Consider the following 14,614-nt stretch of genomic DNA (forward strand, 5'->3'; position numbering starts at 1 on the left):
CTGCCCCTCCCCTGCTCACACTGTGTCTGTCTGTCTCTCTCTCTCAAAAATAAATATTAAAAGAAAGTTTTTAAAAAAAACACTTCAGGTAAATAAAAATGAGGAAATATAAGACATACTTCCTGTGCATCTTGCTTTACTAAAACAATCTGTCACTTCTGTCCCAATATAAACCTATGGGACAGGCTTGCTTAAATATGGATGTCTTCCATGGAGACATAAGAGACCCTGACTATATAACTCTGAAGGGGGAAATGACAGGATCGCTCCTGGACTCAGTTTAGCAAATGCACCTCATTCATTTTTCCAACCAAGAGTCTCCACTTGGAGCACCTGGGTCGCTTAGTCAGTTAGGTGTTCCACTCTTGATTTCAGCTCAGGTCATGATCTTGTGAGCTCATGGGTTCAAGTCCTGCATCGGGCTCCATGCTGACAGTGCAGAGGCTGCTTGGGATTCTCTCCCTCTGCTTCTCCCCACTTATGGACTCTCTTTCTCGCTCAAGAATTAAATATTCATATATATAATTGATAATAAATAATTATATGACTATATATTTATTATTTATAATAAATAAATTATTTAATAATAAGTTTATTATTTATAATACATAAATATTTATACTATTTTTCATAATAAAATTATATATATATATATATATATATATATTTAATTTTAAAAAAGAGTCTCCCCTCAATTATTTTCCACCCCAAGCTTTCCATCTTCCTTCCTTCCTTCCTCTGTGACTGTACACAGTTCTTTGTTTTTCTCCTTTCCTGGAATACCTTTCCTTCTAATCTCAGGCAATTCAGCTTGTTAATTCTCAGCTGAATCTGACCACCTCTTGGAACTACCTCTCGATACTTCAGTTCCCACTAATGTTTTCCTTCTCAGAAATTCTATGTCACTTTTTATTTATTTTTTTTATTTAAAAAAATTTTTTTTTAATGTTCATTTATTTCTGAGAGAGACAGAGACAGAGACAGAGAGAGAGACAGAACAGAGCATGAGCAGGGGAGGAGCAGAGAGAAGGAAGACACAGAATCTGATGCAGGCCCCAGGCTCTGAGCTGTCAGCACAGACCCCAACGTGGGGCTCAAACCCATGAACTGTGAGATCATGACCTGAGCCGAAGCTGGACATTCAACAGACTGAGCCACCCAGGTGCTCCTGCATCACTTTTTATTTTTTAAGTTTATTTATTTATTGAGGGAGAAAAAGAGAGCATGGGGCAGGGGGAGCAAGAAAGGGAGAGAGAGAGAAAGAGAGAGAGAGAGAGAGAGAGAGAGAGAGAGAGAGAGAGAGAATGAATATCCCAAGCAGGCTCTGCACTGTCAGCTCAGAGCTGGATGCAGGGTTCAGTCTCACCAACTGTGAGATCATGACCTGAGCTGAAATCAAGTGTCAGATGCTTAATGGACTGAGCCACCCAGGCGCCACTCTACATCATTTATAATATGTACCAGATAATAAGCCCTGAGCTGACTGTTTGGAATATTTGCTTAATTGCTTTCTATGTTCAAGCCTTATTTATCCTAACCTTGTACTTGTAGTCAGGAACTACACATATATGTATTTATATTTATATAAATACATATATAAACACATATATGCATGTATACACACACACACACACAACTTTACATACTTTACCTAACTCCCCCTTTCTGCCCAGTGCATCCTCTCCACCCCCTCCCCACCATTTCCATGCCTCTAGCCTTTCTCACATTCTTTATCAAATCATCAAGGCTACCAGTCTAAACCAATGGCAGTTTCTCCCCATCAGGCTTCATTTTCTTCCCTAACGAACCCAGAGCTCATAGTCCATCAATTCATTTATCTTCCAGACTTGACTTCAATTTTCTTGCCACCTTATTCTTCCATTCTACTTTCTCTGTAAAACTCCATGAGGATCAGCACAAACATTTGATTCTTCCATTCCACCCCATATAGAATTCTCACTTTATTCTCACTATGGCTCAGCAATTCTCCTCCTATTACCCAAAGGGGCTAATCAAAATTTTACTTCTTTCCTTAACAGAACACCCAGACACACATATTAATAAGAAAATTAAGAGCATTAAGAATTTCCTCCCAAATACTCCCTTCTATCTACCTCTACTCATCCTCCCTCTTTCTGATTTGATGAGTTAAAAGGATGCCTTCTTACCTGTGCTCAGTGACTCATCTGTTTTTACCTCTAAAGAACTACCACCCCCATTGTCACTTTATCTTCAAGTTTCCTGGCCTCTCCTTTCGACTGAAACTCGCTCAAATGCCCCATCTCTGAAAACCTTCAAAACACCACATCCATTCTCTTTCACACCAATGATATTTGAGAGAACACCCCTATACTTCCTTCTTTCCTTTTTACCACTCGCTAACTCTTGAATATGGCTTTTGCCTCATCCATCCACTGACTGCTTTGACAAGTTTACCAATGGATGTCCATATTGTCAAAATCAAGGAAAATCTATTTTATACTTTTCTCACTCAATATCTTGAAGTAGCTAACATTGTTGATTATTCATTCTTCCTGAAAATTCTTTCCTTCCTCACAAGCATGGTACCTGAATCTTCTGCCTTCCTTCCTTGGATTCTGTTTCTCTTTATTGCCTTCCTGGATTCCACTAAATCTACCTCCCTTAGCTTCTGATGCTTCCCCGGGGCTTTGACCCAGGTCCTCTGCCCTTATTGTTCTAAAAAATAAGCCAACAGGTGAGATGTGTTCCATTACTCCCCACTCATACCTATATCATAATAATCTGAATCACAGATAATCAGACTCATTAAAGACATGGAAGATTCTGGTAGTTGCCATCTTAAGATTTTTTAAACATTCTGTGATACACAAGACCACCGGTTTTAATCACAAAAGTTCCAATTCTCCAAACATAATGTTTTCAGCATCTCTAAATTATATAATAGAGAGGGGACCATGCATTCTACCCTTTAACTAGTTCCAATAAAGAACACACAAGGCCTTCCAACTTTATTTTGAGGTAAAAAAATGCAAATTGTGAGAGAAAACTTCTTTCATTTTATAGGTTTTTAGCTTAAAAAGAGAAGGAAACTAAGCAAATTTTAAAATGCTATAATTGTGAAGTTTTATCCCCATTAGAACTCACCTCTTTGACATTAAGTATTCACATTATTAACCTCCCCAACAGATTTGATAATTTCCCAACGTGTATCTCTAAATCAACCTCCATTTCTAGAATCCTCTCACACCATTCTCCCCTTCTCCATATAAATTCTTTACCCATTAAACCACATTACTTATCATTATCTGAATGTATCATGCTGTTCCGTAACTCCAAGACTTGTGTATGCTTTTTCTTTTATAATACTTTTCATCTTACTTTTCTTTCTGCAGTACATGAGTCACTTTCTCCCAGAAATAGTTAAATAGCCTCTCTCATGTTCCCTTAACACTCAATTTACTTTTCTGCTTCCCCTATTCCCCCCCTAAGTCGCTTAAGTCAAGAACTATGTATGAGTTACCATTATACTTCAGTACAATGCATTGCTAGCAGCAGGGGTTCATATGCTTGCCGAATAAACACATAGATGAATCTGAGACGTCAGTGTGGTTCATAGAAGCCAGCAAGAGGGCTTTGTATGACACCTCTCCTTAAAACTCCCCTCTTGAGGTGTTTAAGAACCTTCATAATCCACTTCCAGCCTCTGCACAGGACCCATGTCTACATTCTGCTTTTTGATGCTTTTAGTTCTAGCCATTCCAACTACTTGTAGTTCCCTGAGCAAGTAAGGTTTTCTATCTCATTCTGATCTTTCTGGCATTTTCTCGTCTCTTCTCACTCTCTCTTCTTTACCTGCGTATTTAATACTTGTCCTTGAGTCTCAGCTTAGATGGCACTTCTGGCAAGCCTTCACTTGCACCAAGACTAATTTGTAACCCTCCTCTCTCTCCCTCAGACCCCTATGCTCATTCTTTACTTTGTACCTTTTGCCTATTTCTTCACTGGTTGCAGTGAGGGACCATACCTTATTCCTGTTGATCTTCACCGGAGTACCTGGCACGTAAGTGACCAACAAATGACTAAAGCCTGCACTAATAACCACATCCTCAGATGCGATTCAGGAGGTAGTGAACCTAATGACTGCCACAGATGTTCAGCTAGAAAACTCTTCTCAAGCACTATACCTGGTACACATAGAGAACTCCAGTAATGTTTGTCAGATGGTACAGAAGAGGTATAAAGAAGCACCCAATGGAAGAAAAGGTCTAGGAATTTGGGGACCACAAACCCTTTGACTTGAATGCAACTTCACCTCAAAGTCTCTCAACTACATGGGGTGCCTGGATGGCTCAGTCAGTTAAGCGACTGACTTCGGCTCAGGTCATGATTTCACAGTTTGTGAGTTCGAGCCGCATGTCGGGCTCTGTGCTGACAGCTCAGAGTCTGGAGCCTGCTTCAGATTCTATGTCTCCCTCTCTCTCTCCCTCTCCCCTACTCATGCTCTGTCTCTCTCTCAAAAATGAATAAATGTTAAAAAATTTTTAAAAAAAGTCTCTCAACTACAGATCTTAACCAGTGCCATGCAAACATGTATTAAAATACATACGATATGGATTGCTGCTGTTTTGATTGCAGATTCGACATTGGGGGTTCCTCACAGGCTGTCCAGGGACATGCTCTACCAATTTGCAATACATTTCGGGTCCTTTTTCTCCACATGTTGCATTTGTGGTGATGAGAGCATTGGAAGCAAGATTCAGGACAGCAGGGAATAAACCTGAAAAAGAAGGACAAATGAAGATGTGTGGGCCAGAAGCAACATGGTATGATTTTGCTGCATTTTAAGATGAAATTAAGATAGGATATTTTTCAGAGCATTAAATTCCTTGAAAATTAAATAATCAGTGATAATTGAATATCTGGTTTAATTAACTACTCTACATAAATAGCACGTGTTCTCAAATGAACATTTCTTCTTCAGTCTTAAATATAAAATCTAAAGCTATCTTCTTAATGTTTAACCTGTAACATTTAATTAGGAAGAAAGCCCTGTCTCTAACACACTTAAAAAACAAAGACCTTCGGGGGTGCCTGGGTGGTTCAGTCACTTAAGTGACTAACTCTTCATTTAGGCTTAGGTCGTGAACTCACAGTGCATGGGTTCGAGCCCCACATCTGGCTCTGTGCTGACAGCACAAAACTTGCTTGGGATTTTTGTCTCCCTCTCTCTGCCCCTCTCCCACCGCCCCCCTCAAAGTAATAAAAATAAACTTATAAAATATCTTCTCTTCATGTCATTGGCAAAAGATCTTATTGAATCTTCCATCTTCCACTTCAGCTATTTTGTATTTAGTAGTAAACTATAATCGTATATAAAGATTTTGTGTAACTAAGCGTTTATGATTTCTGTGGCCATTTTTATTCTCCAATTATTATGTAGCATTAAGTGGTTGTTATAATTCCTTTTATTCAGACTGGAGACAATAGCAAATGATGAAAGATTTTGGAAAACCATTCTTTACTGCCTTCTGTGCTACAAAGCCATATTATATAGCAATGAGTTATCAGAAACAAGTAGTTATAGTGGTCCACGATCATATACCAGCAATTATTTCTTAGATACAATAGAAGTTTAAGCTCACTCAGGTAAAATCACAGAGACCCATGACAGCGTATAGTTGGGAAGGCCTCTCATTCCATATGAACTCAGGTTTTTCTTTCTAAAACTTAATGTCAATTTTGCCTCACACATGTCTAGTATTTGCATTTTATGGACCTCATTTCCTGACAATATGGTAAAGCCGTTTATCAGAAGCCACTCTTTAAGTGAAAAACTTGTCTGGGAGAAAATACATCTGCGATTCCAGATGATTTGACTCGATTTATATACGGAACGTGCTAACCATCTAGGTGGTCTCTGCTCTATACACACGCCAAGTAGGTCTACATTAATTCGATCTCTGCTAGAAAGATCTTTATTAACTAAATCTTATGTCCCAAGTTTTACTGAGATCCCCAGAGTTTTGAGTTCATAGGTGTTTTCTTCCTTATCTTGCAAACTTAGCATGTGCTAGGTACAGAGTAAGCACTCAATATATTTATAAAATGAAGGAACTCCAAAGATTGGCCACATAAATGTTCTTCGCATCATCTTCATCTTCACCCTCATCACCAGCCTTACTGAATGTTTATAATGTTCCAGGCATTGTTCTGGCTTCATGGGCTAATTTGCTTCAAAAGGCACCCACATGAGCAGCATGCTACTATTGCCCTTATTTTATTACGACGTTCAGTAACTTGCCTAGGATTACACATAGCAAATAGCAGAGCCATGATTTGAGACCACAGAATCTGGCTCCAGAATCTATCCTTTTAATCACTCTAGTGCTTGTTCTCTACAACGTCAAATGATACCCTACCTGAATCTAGTGCTAATTTGTGGTCCTGGTTGACCTTAGAATTGCACTGAAGGAAGTCACAGTACAGTGAATGAGAAAGATTTTTAAATGATTTTAATCTCTTTTGTAATCATTCTCAACAATTTCGAAGAAGTAAGCAAATTCCTAAGACCACCACCACAATTATCATCTCAGTCACTCTCAGGGTCTCCCAAAAAGTTGCCTTCAGACTATTTCTCTCTCTCTTCCCTCCCTCTCCATAATTCACCAGCCTCTAAAATCCCTCAGTTCTGATGCTCTAATCTAGCCAGGCCAGAGCCTGCTGGCCCTCCTGCCTTGTGCTTTTCTCCAGCGAATAGTTACTTGAGGTTTCCAATTTTTCCTTGTTTGCCAGAAGGTCAAAACTTACTTTTTTACTCAATTGCAGCCACTATCTCATTCATTCTTCCTGATAAGTTTATTTCCCCAAACCCCTCATTTCCTTCATCTATTTGCTCTGACCCTCAATCAATGAGACATTCTATCGTTAAGACGTGCACAGATGATCGTTGATCAGAAAAATATTAGCCATTCATAAAGCTATTGTTACTTATTTCATGAGGAAATATAGAGTGTTTTCTAAATGGTAAATTACTGTAAGTACAACGGTTATTACCTTTTTTTTAGTCTTTCTTGTATACAGGCTTATTGGAAACTACCTCAGTTTTGTGAAGTTAACCACATTATAAATTTTAAAATAATTTGATCATCCCTAAAACATTATCTCTCCACCTTAGACACTTTATTCTCTATATTTGTAAACGATATATGATTAAATAAATATGATCTGTCTGCCCATCTTTCTCTTCTGCCATTCATCCCCATTTTGCATTTAACTGTAATGCATTGAGCACATACTATGCCAGGTACCATAAAAGATTTGAGAATAAAATACCATTGAGATAGGCTTATTGTGGAAGTGATCTTGAGCTAAATCTCAAAGGAGAAATAGAAGTTTATCTGGTAGAGAAAAGGAAAAAACAAACTCACCAGGCAGAGGGAATAGCATATGAGTATGGACTTTTTCTGGAAAACTTAAGCGAATGTTGAGTGACTAACCAAGTAGTTGACTTTAGAATTATTCTAACCCATTAGATTATGTGATTATACAGACATGGATACAGATACAGATATATAGATATAGATATGGATATAGATCTAGATACATAGATTACACACAGAGGACACTTAATGGTTCACATAGACATCAACACAAACTGCTGCTTACTTGTCACTGTTAGTGATTTTAGTGGGATTTTTTCCCCCAAGTCTTTATAATTTTAGTGTGTAGCATAGAACAAAGTTGGTAATTAGAAGGAAGAGATATGCTGTTTTCAGGAGGGCAAAACTCTACTTCTTATCTTGCTGGCCTGTAGTAGGAGTTTAGGTAGTTAAGCCTGTTCTTATCCTTCCAAACAAAGCCAGCTCACTTACACAAAAGGCATCTCAGGCAGTGGCCAACATGTCTAAAACTGCCCCAGGACACTGTCGGTTTTTCTCTGTGATCTTTGTCTCCTCCTTCAACTTTGACTAGTTCTGATTCTGACCTGGCCTTGAGTCTGTTTTGTAGGTATGGGTAAGACTCCCTATGCCCGGCTTTGGAGCAGCCCTGTGTGGAACCTGATTTGAGTAGGCTCAACCTCCACTTTCTCAGGTCTGAGTAATCATGGGAGGGGTCCATAAAGGAAAGACGGCTGGTGAAAACTACTTTACTGTATATTGTGTGGTCCAAAACATAGAATTGAATTACACCACAATTTCCCTACAGAATTAAGTGGATAAAATGTGAACGACATGACATGGCTATAAAAGAATTATAAGTAGAAAAGTAACACTGATTCAGAAGCTATTTCATATTCATTAATAGGACTTAATCCCCCCATCACCCCATTGTATAGAATTTATCAGTCTCATTTTACAAATGAAGAAAGTGCAGCTCAGAGAAGAAAAGCAATATGTACAAAATTATGAATTAGTAAGATTGATAACTATGATTTGAACTCAGCTCTTTAACCAAGAAAACATATTCTAATTTTTTTAATGTTTATTTATTTTTTGAGAAAGAGAGACAGAGTGTGAGCAGGGGAGGGGCAGAGAGAGAGAGAGAGTAGACACAGAATCTGAAGTAGGCTCCAGGCTCTGAGCTGTCAGCACAGAGCCCTATGCGGGGCTTGAACTCACGAACCATGAGATCATAACCTGAGCCCAAGCTGGATGCCTATCAGGGCATAAAAAAGAGCCAAAACTTGGTCCTCAGCAATGCTTATCCATTTACATCCACTGTAATGGATATGACTTATCCAGTTGCCAGTCTTTTGTTGTTTCATAGAGTTTTCTACCCATAAACAGAGAAATTAATAAAATTTACATGTATTATCTTTCAGTTCTTTCCATTGATTTGTTTCTGTTACACTTACTGATCAGGTGCTCAAAATTAACCTTTTTAATTTAATTGCCTTGCTTTGTGGTTAGGAAACAGTTGCCTTTTAAAATTTTATCAGCTATTTTACTGTTTATTTTTTACAAAAATCAGTAAACTATATTGGTCAGGGAAGGTCTCCAATTAGTTGCTAACAACCAGTTTGAAGAGTCAGTCAATATCTGAGCTTTTATTGAATCTTCAGCAGGTTGTATTAGAGATTGCAGCCCACTACCATTATATGTTAAATCTATTAAACTGTACCTATTTATTCCCATTCAAAAGCAGCAGGGTAATATTTATTTCCACTTTCAATACGGGTTGCTTGGTTAAGATTATGTAAACATTGTGAATATAAATAAACTACAAATAGCTGGTGAACCCTTATAGAGTATTGACTTACAGCCTTTTAATTCAATTTGAGGTCATGTAATGTTAATGACATAAAAGCCAGTCATCATTACCCATACAATTATGATTGACTTTTTTTTCTGAATAGTATGCAGACTAAATAAATTTAGCTGGATTTGTGGGATAACAAAATCTGAACAAAAAAACAGATAAAATTTTTTCTACCTATATATTTTCTATGGAGATTAGAATATGATTAGTATAGAGAAAACAACAATATATTCTGTTACATAATGTATACATTTTTTAAAATTTATTTTTTAATTTACATCCAAGTTAGTTAACATACAGTGCAACAATGATTTCAGAAATAGATTCCTTAGTGCCCCTTACCCATTTAGCCCCCCCCCCACAACCCCTCCAGTAACTCTCAGTTTGTTCTCCATATTTATGAGTCTCTTGTGTTTTGTCCCCCTCCCTGTTTTTATATTATTTTTGTTTCCCTTCCCTTATGTTCATCTGTTTTGTCTCTTAAAGTCCTCATAGGAGTGAAGTCATATGATTCTTTTCTTTCTCTGACTGACTAATTTTGCTTAGCATAACACCCTCTAGTTCCATCCACATAGTTGCAAATGGCAACATTTCATTCTTTTTGACTGCCGAGTAATATTCCGTTGTATATACATACCACATCTTCTTTATCCATTCATCCTTCGATGGACATTTGGGCTCTTTCCATACTTTGGCTATTGTTGATAGTGCTGCTATAAACATGGGGGTGCATGTGACCCTTCAAAACAGCATATATCCCTTGGATAAAAACCTAGTGGTGCAATTGCTGGGTCATAGGGTAGTTCTATTTTTAGTTTTTTGAGGAACCTCCATACTGTTTTCCAGAGTGGCTGCACCAGTTTGCATTCCCACCAGCAATGCAAAAGAGATCCTCTTTCTCCGCATCCTCACCAACATTTTTTGTTGCCTGAGTTGTTCATGTTAGCCATTCTGATAGGCATGAGATGGTATCTCATTATAGTTTTGATTTGTATTTCCCTGATGATGAGAAATGTTAAACACTTTTTCATGTGTCGGTTGGCCATCTGGATGTCTTCTTTGGAGAAGTATCTATTCATGTCTTTTGCACATTTCTTCACTGGATTATTTGTTTTTTGGGTGTTGACTTTGATAAGTTCTTTATAGATTTTGGAAATTAACTATTTATCTGATATGTCATTTGCAAATATCTTCTCCCATTCCGTTGGTTGCCTTTTAGTTTTGCTGATTGTTTCCTTTGCCATGCAGAGCTTTTTATTTTGAAGACGTTCCAATATTTCATTTTGCTTTTGTTTCCCTTGCCTCCAGAGACATGTTGAGTAAGAAGTTTCTGTGGCCAATATCAAAGAGCTTATTGCCTGCTTTCTCCTCGAGGATTTTGATGGCTTCCTGTCCTATATTTAGGTCTTTCATCCATTTTTGAGTTTATTTTTGTGTATGGTATAACATAATTTATACATTTAATAAATAGTCTAGAAAAGGATAGTCTATAGTTGAAAAACATCAATTTTTCAAAATATGACTAATATTTACAAAATTCACCAAATTTTCATTTGGATGTTTTTATACTATCTTTGCTCATCCAAATACTATGGTATGTTTGTAGATGTTTGCATTATTGTGATGATTTGCAACCTCAAAATTCCACATTCTGGTTTCAAAGAGCAGAAGCATTTTTAAAACCTGCATATACAAGTTCTACTCTTAATAATTGTGGGGTAGCTCCCAGTGAACCAACCTTCTCACAGATAACAGGTATGAATTCTAAACAAAATATATTTTTTAAAAAATCCCAAATACCTAAAAGCAATGGAGAACAACCCCAAACAGGTAAGCTGGGAGGGATGTGTGTGCTTGGAAAGGGGAAGATACGGGATGCGTTTCAGAGTGCACAGAGCACAGTGGCTAAAACTCAAGTAGAATCCCACAGTGTCTCTTGTCTGTTTGTCTTTTTCTAAACTATCTTGAAAAAACAGAGGCCAGAATTATGAACAGCCACAGCTGCTACGAAGTGAAGGAAAAATATTGGGAAAAACCTGTAAAAGGAGCCTCAAAGTATGTGTATAAACTCTTCCCAAATCTCTCACTGATGCCAGACCTGAATATGACCCAGGCAGATGCCAAGCATACAAACTGGGGCTAAAAGAACAACACAGAAATCTGCAGTAGCTGCATTCCACAGGAAAGACTACAGTTTGCTGTTTGAATCCACATACGTTAACCAACTGATATAACACAGAAATAAAAAATGGAGGACTATTCTTCAGGAAAACATAACAGAATCCTGAGTTTCTATAAATGTATCATTCACAATATCCAGGATGCACTTTTTAAAAAAAATTACTAAACATACGAAGAAACAATAAAATGCTACCCATGCTTACAGCAGTGCATAGATCAACACTGGTATCACCCAGATACTGAAGTTAGCATACAAATATTTTTAAGCAGCTTTTATACCCATAATCAAGGACACACACACACAAAAATGCTTACAATGAAAAGACAAATAAGAAGTTTCAGTAGATGAATAGAAACTACAAAAAATATCAAATATAAATTATAGAACTGAAAAATGCAGTATCTAGAATATAAAAAAATAACAGCATGGGATTAATAGAAAATTGGAGATGAGAGAAAAAAAGTGTAAGTAAACTTGAAAAAAAAACTGATAGACTTTTTCCTAAGTTCTTTTTTTTTTTTTTTCACATTTATTCATTTATTTTGAAAGAGAGATAGGGGGTGAGCAGGGGAGAGCCAGAGAATCCTAAGCAAGTTCCGAACTCAGTGCAGAGCCCAACGTGGGGCTTGAACCCATAAACAGTGAGATCATGATCTGAGCCAAAATCAACAGTCAGATTCTTAACCAACTGAGCCACACAGGTACCCCTCCTAAGTTCTTTAAATACATTTTAATGTTTAAAGAAAAAAAAATATAATATTTCGGGGGGGGGGGGTGGGCAGGGAGGGTTACAGTGTATGTTAATGTAACACATATGACAATTATAACAAAGAAATGGTGGGTGGAGAGATCATGGTAAATAGACCTACATATCTCCAAGGTTCTTATACTTTACAGTAAGTGGTAGATTATTAAAAATATTGACAGCACCAAATGTTTGAAGGTTTGTGGAGCAACTGGACTAGAATTCTACTCCACTGATGTTGGGAGTGTAAATTAGTACAACGGCATTAGAAAAAAGTCAAGCATTTTTTTTTAAATAAATTTAAACCTAGATCTACTTCATGACCCTACATTCCACCCATAGGTAAAATCCCAAGAGAAATGGCAGTATGTGTCTATGAAAAGACCTATACAAAAATGCACATGGAAGCTCTTATTATAATAACCCAACCTGGAAATAGCTCAAGTTTTTAATCAGTGGGAGAACTGATACAGAAACGGTGGTTTATTCACAAAATGGAAATGTATTCAGTATGGAACAAGATGACTCCCAAAAGCAATATGTCAAATTAAAGAAGCTTTACAAAAAAGAGTGCATGTTCTATTATTTGACTTTTTAGAACAGACAAATCTAATCTATTGGGGAAAATAGAAAAAAAAAAAAAGATTGCTTTGAGGGGTAGACTGACCAGAAATTTCTGGGGTAATGATAATATTCCTGATGGGAGTTTATATTATACAAGTGTGCACATCTCTTAAAACTTATTAACTGTCGCACTCAATGAGCACATGCTACACCCAGGGAGGACATGTGCATTTCACTGTAGGTAAATTTTACCTTAAAAAAGAAAGTAAACCAATATTGAACTCTAGTTAGTAATATTCATATTGAAGAGTTTAAGCATGAAGTTTCCAAGAGATGCTGAGTATATGAGTGTTTACTGGATGATTCTTTCAATGTTTCTGTATGCGGGGAAATTTTAATAAAATTTGTCAAAGAATCTATAGAAATATTATACATGTATATATATGTGTAAGTATATGTCTGTGTATATAACCACATACACATATATGTAGATGTACATGTGCATACATGCATATACATATGTATATATATTATTTCTTGCATTTCTTGTTTTTTATAAATTGTCAATGCAAGTAACAATAGAACTTTAAATTGACATTTCTTAAATCAAATGGGGAACAGTTTGTTAGATACTACAGAGGAAAACTGTCTTTTCAATCTCTGTCAGAATCAGTGGAAACAAGCAAAAGCAGGTGCTAGATCAGCAAAACAGATGAAAGTCTCCCCAAGACCCCAGCAGGCCAGTAATCAGCAGGTAACTCTATTTTCCTCGTACAGCTTTCCAATCCTTCCAGCTTTGATTTCATAAAAATAAAGAACTTTGACTTAGAATCATATTTAATACATAAGTGCTGTCTTTTGAAGAAGTACAAGTGAGTCATCGAGAAATGCATTCAATGTCCTCATAAGTGATCTGCGGTGTGGCACGGTTCAGACTGGTTTCTTAGGCTTTAGGTGATGTTTCTCTAGGTGGCGAACTAGACGGTTGTCTTCTGGTAGCAAAAAGAATTCAGTTCAAAGAAGCCTAGTAAGAATCTGAACTTTAAGAGTGGAGAACATAATTCCCCAAACCTAAGTGGCACTGTTAGTTTTCAAACCCAGTTACTGTGATCCCAAATGGGTTAGAATTAATTTTATTATTGAAGACTCACTGGTCTTACTCCCCTCCCAGCTCTATATGAAAATTCTTTCCACCTGCTACACCATTCCTCAGTTTTCCACCACCCAGTTCTCCTTTTCCCTTCCATACGCACACTCACAGGCCAATTTCCATCATAATTTTGTAAGTCTTGAAATTTGTTTCCAAATTTCTCCATTTTAAGAAAGCACTTCTTCAGCCTTCTTATTGTAACTGAATCCTTGTTTTCCTCTGACAGTGACACTCTGTAGATCTCCCCAGTGGATCCCTAGAACCACTGGGAAAGGAAAAGTAGCTTCTTTTAACTAGCTTTTAACTGCTACTTACAAAACAGTTCCTCTCGTGGCTCATAAATTCTTCTTTAAATTTGAAATCATCCGCCCTTTACACATGCTCATCTCCATTACTGACTGACCTCATGAAGACCATCCACAAAAACATTACTGAGTCAGTCATCTTTATCCCCCAGATCTCTGCCATTCGCACCTAACAGGTGAACATCAACCAGCCTTCCCGTTATTCCACAGAAACTAGAAAATGTTAAATGGTTCTTTGAGAAAAAATACGTCTGACTTCTCACCATTCTAAGATTTCTGCTTCCAATTTTTTTTTGTCTCCACCTTAACATCCTCTTTCTCTTTCTCTTTCTCTCTCCTCATCTATCTGTCTATACTTTTATATGAGGATATCCTGTCCTGTCTTACCTCTACTGCAATCGCACCGTAACTTGTCTTTCTGCATGACT

The 14,614-nt window shown here is 37.2% G+C and overlaps 1 protein-coding gene across 4 annotated transcripts in view; it reads right to left on the reverse strand.

The window, feature by feature from the left end:
- The window catches only part of LAMA2 (laminin subunit alpha 2), a 620,981-nt gene that overhangs the window by 464,450 nt on the left and 141,917 nt on the right, over nt 1-14,614 (reverse strand). For all 4 annotated transcript variants that reach the window (XM_053904501.1, XM_053904500.1, XM_053904503.1 and 1 more), the window contains exon 2: nt 4,589-4,759. In XM_053904501.1, the coding sequence (XP_053760476.1) occupies nt 4,589-4,759 (171 nt within the window). The remainder of the gene's footprint in view (nt 1-4,588; nt 4,760-14,614) is intronic.

The sequence above is a fragment of the Panthera pardus genome, unplaced genomic scaffold (assembly GCF_024362965.1).
Source record: "Panthera pardus isolate Hobbes unplaced genomic scaffold, ASM2436296v1 HiC_scaffold_17, whole genome shotgun sequence".
Lineage (NCBI taxonomy): Eukaryota > Metazoa > Chordata > Mammalia > Carnivora > Felidae > Panthera > Panthera pardus.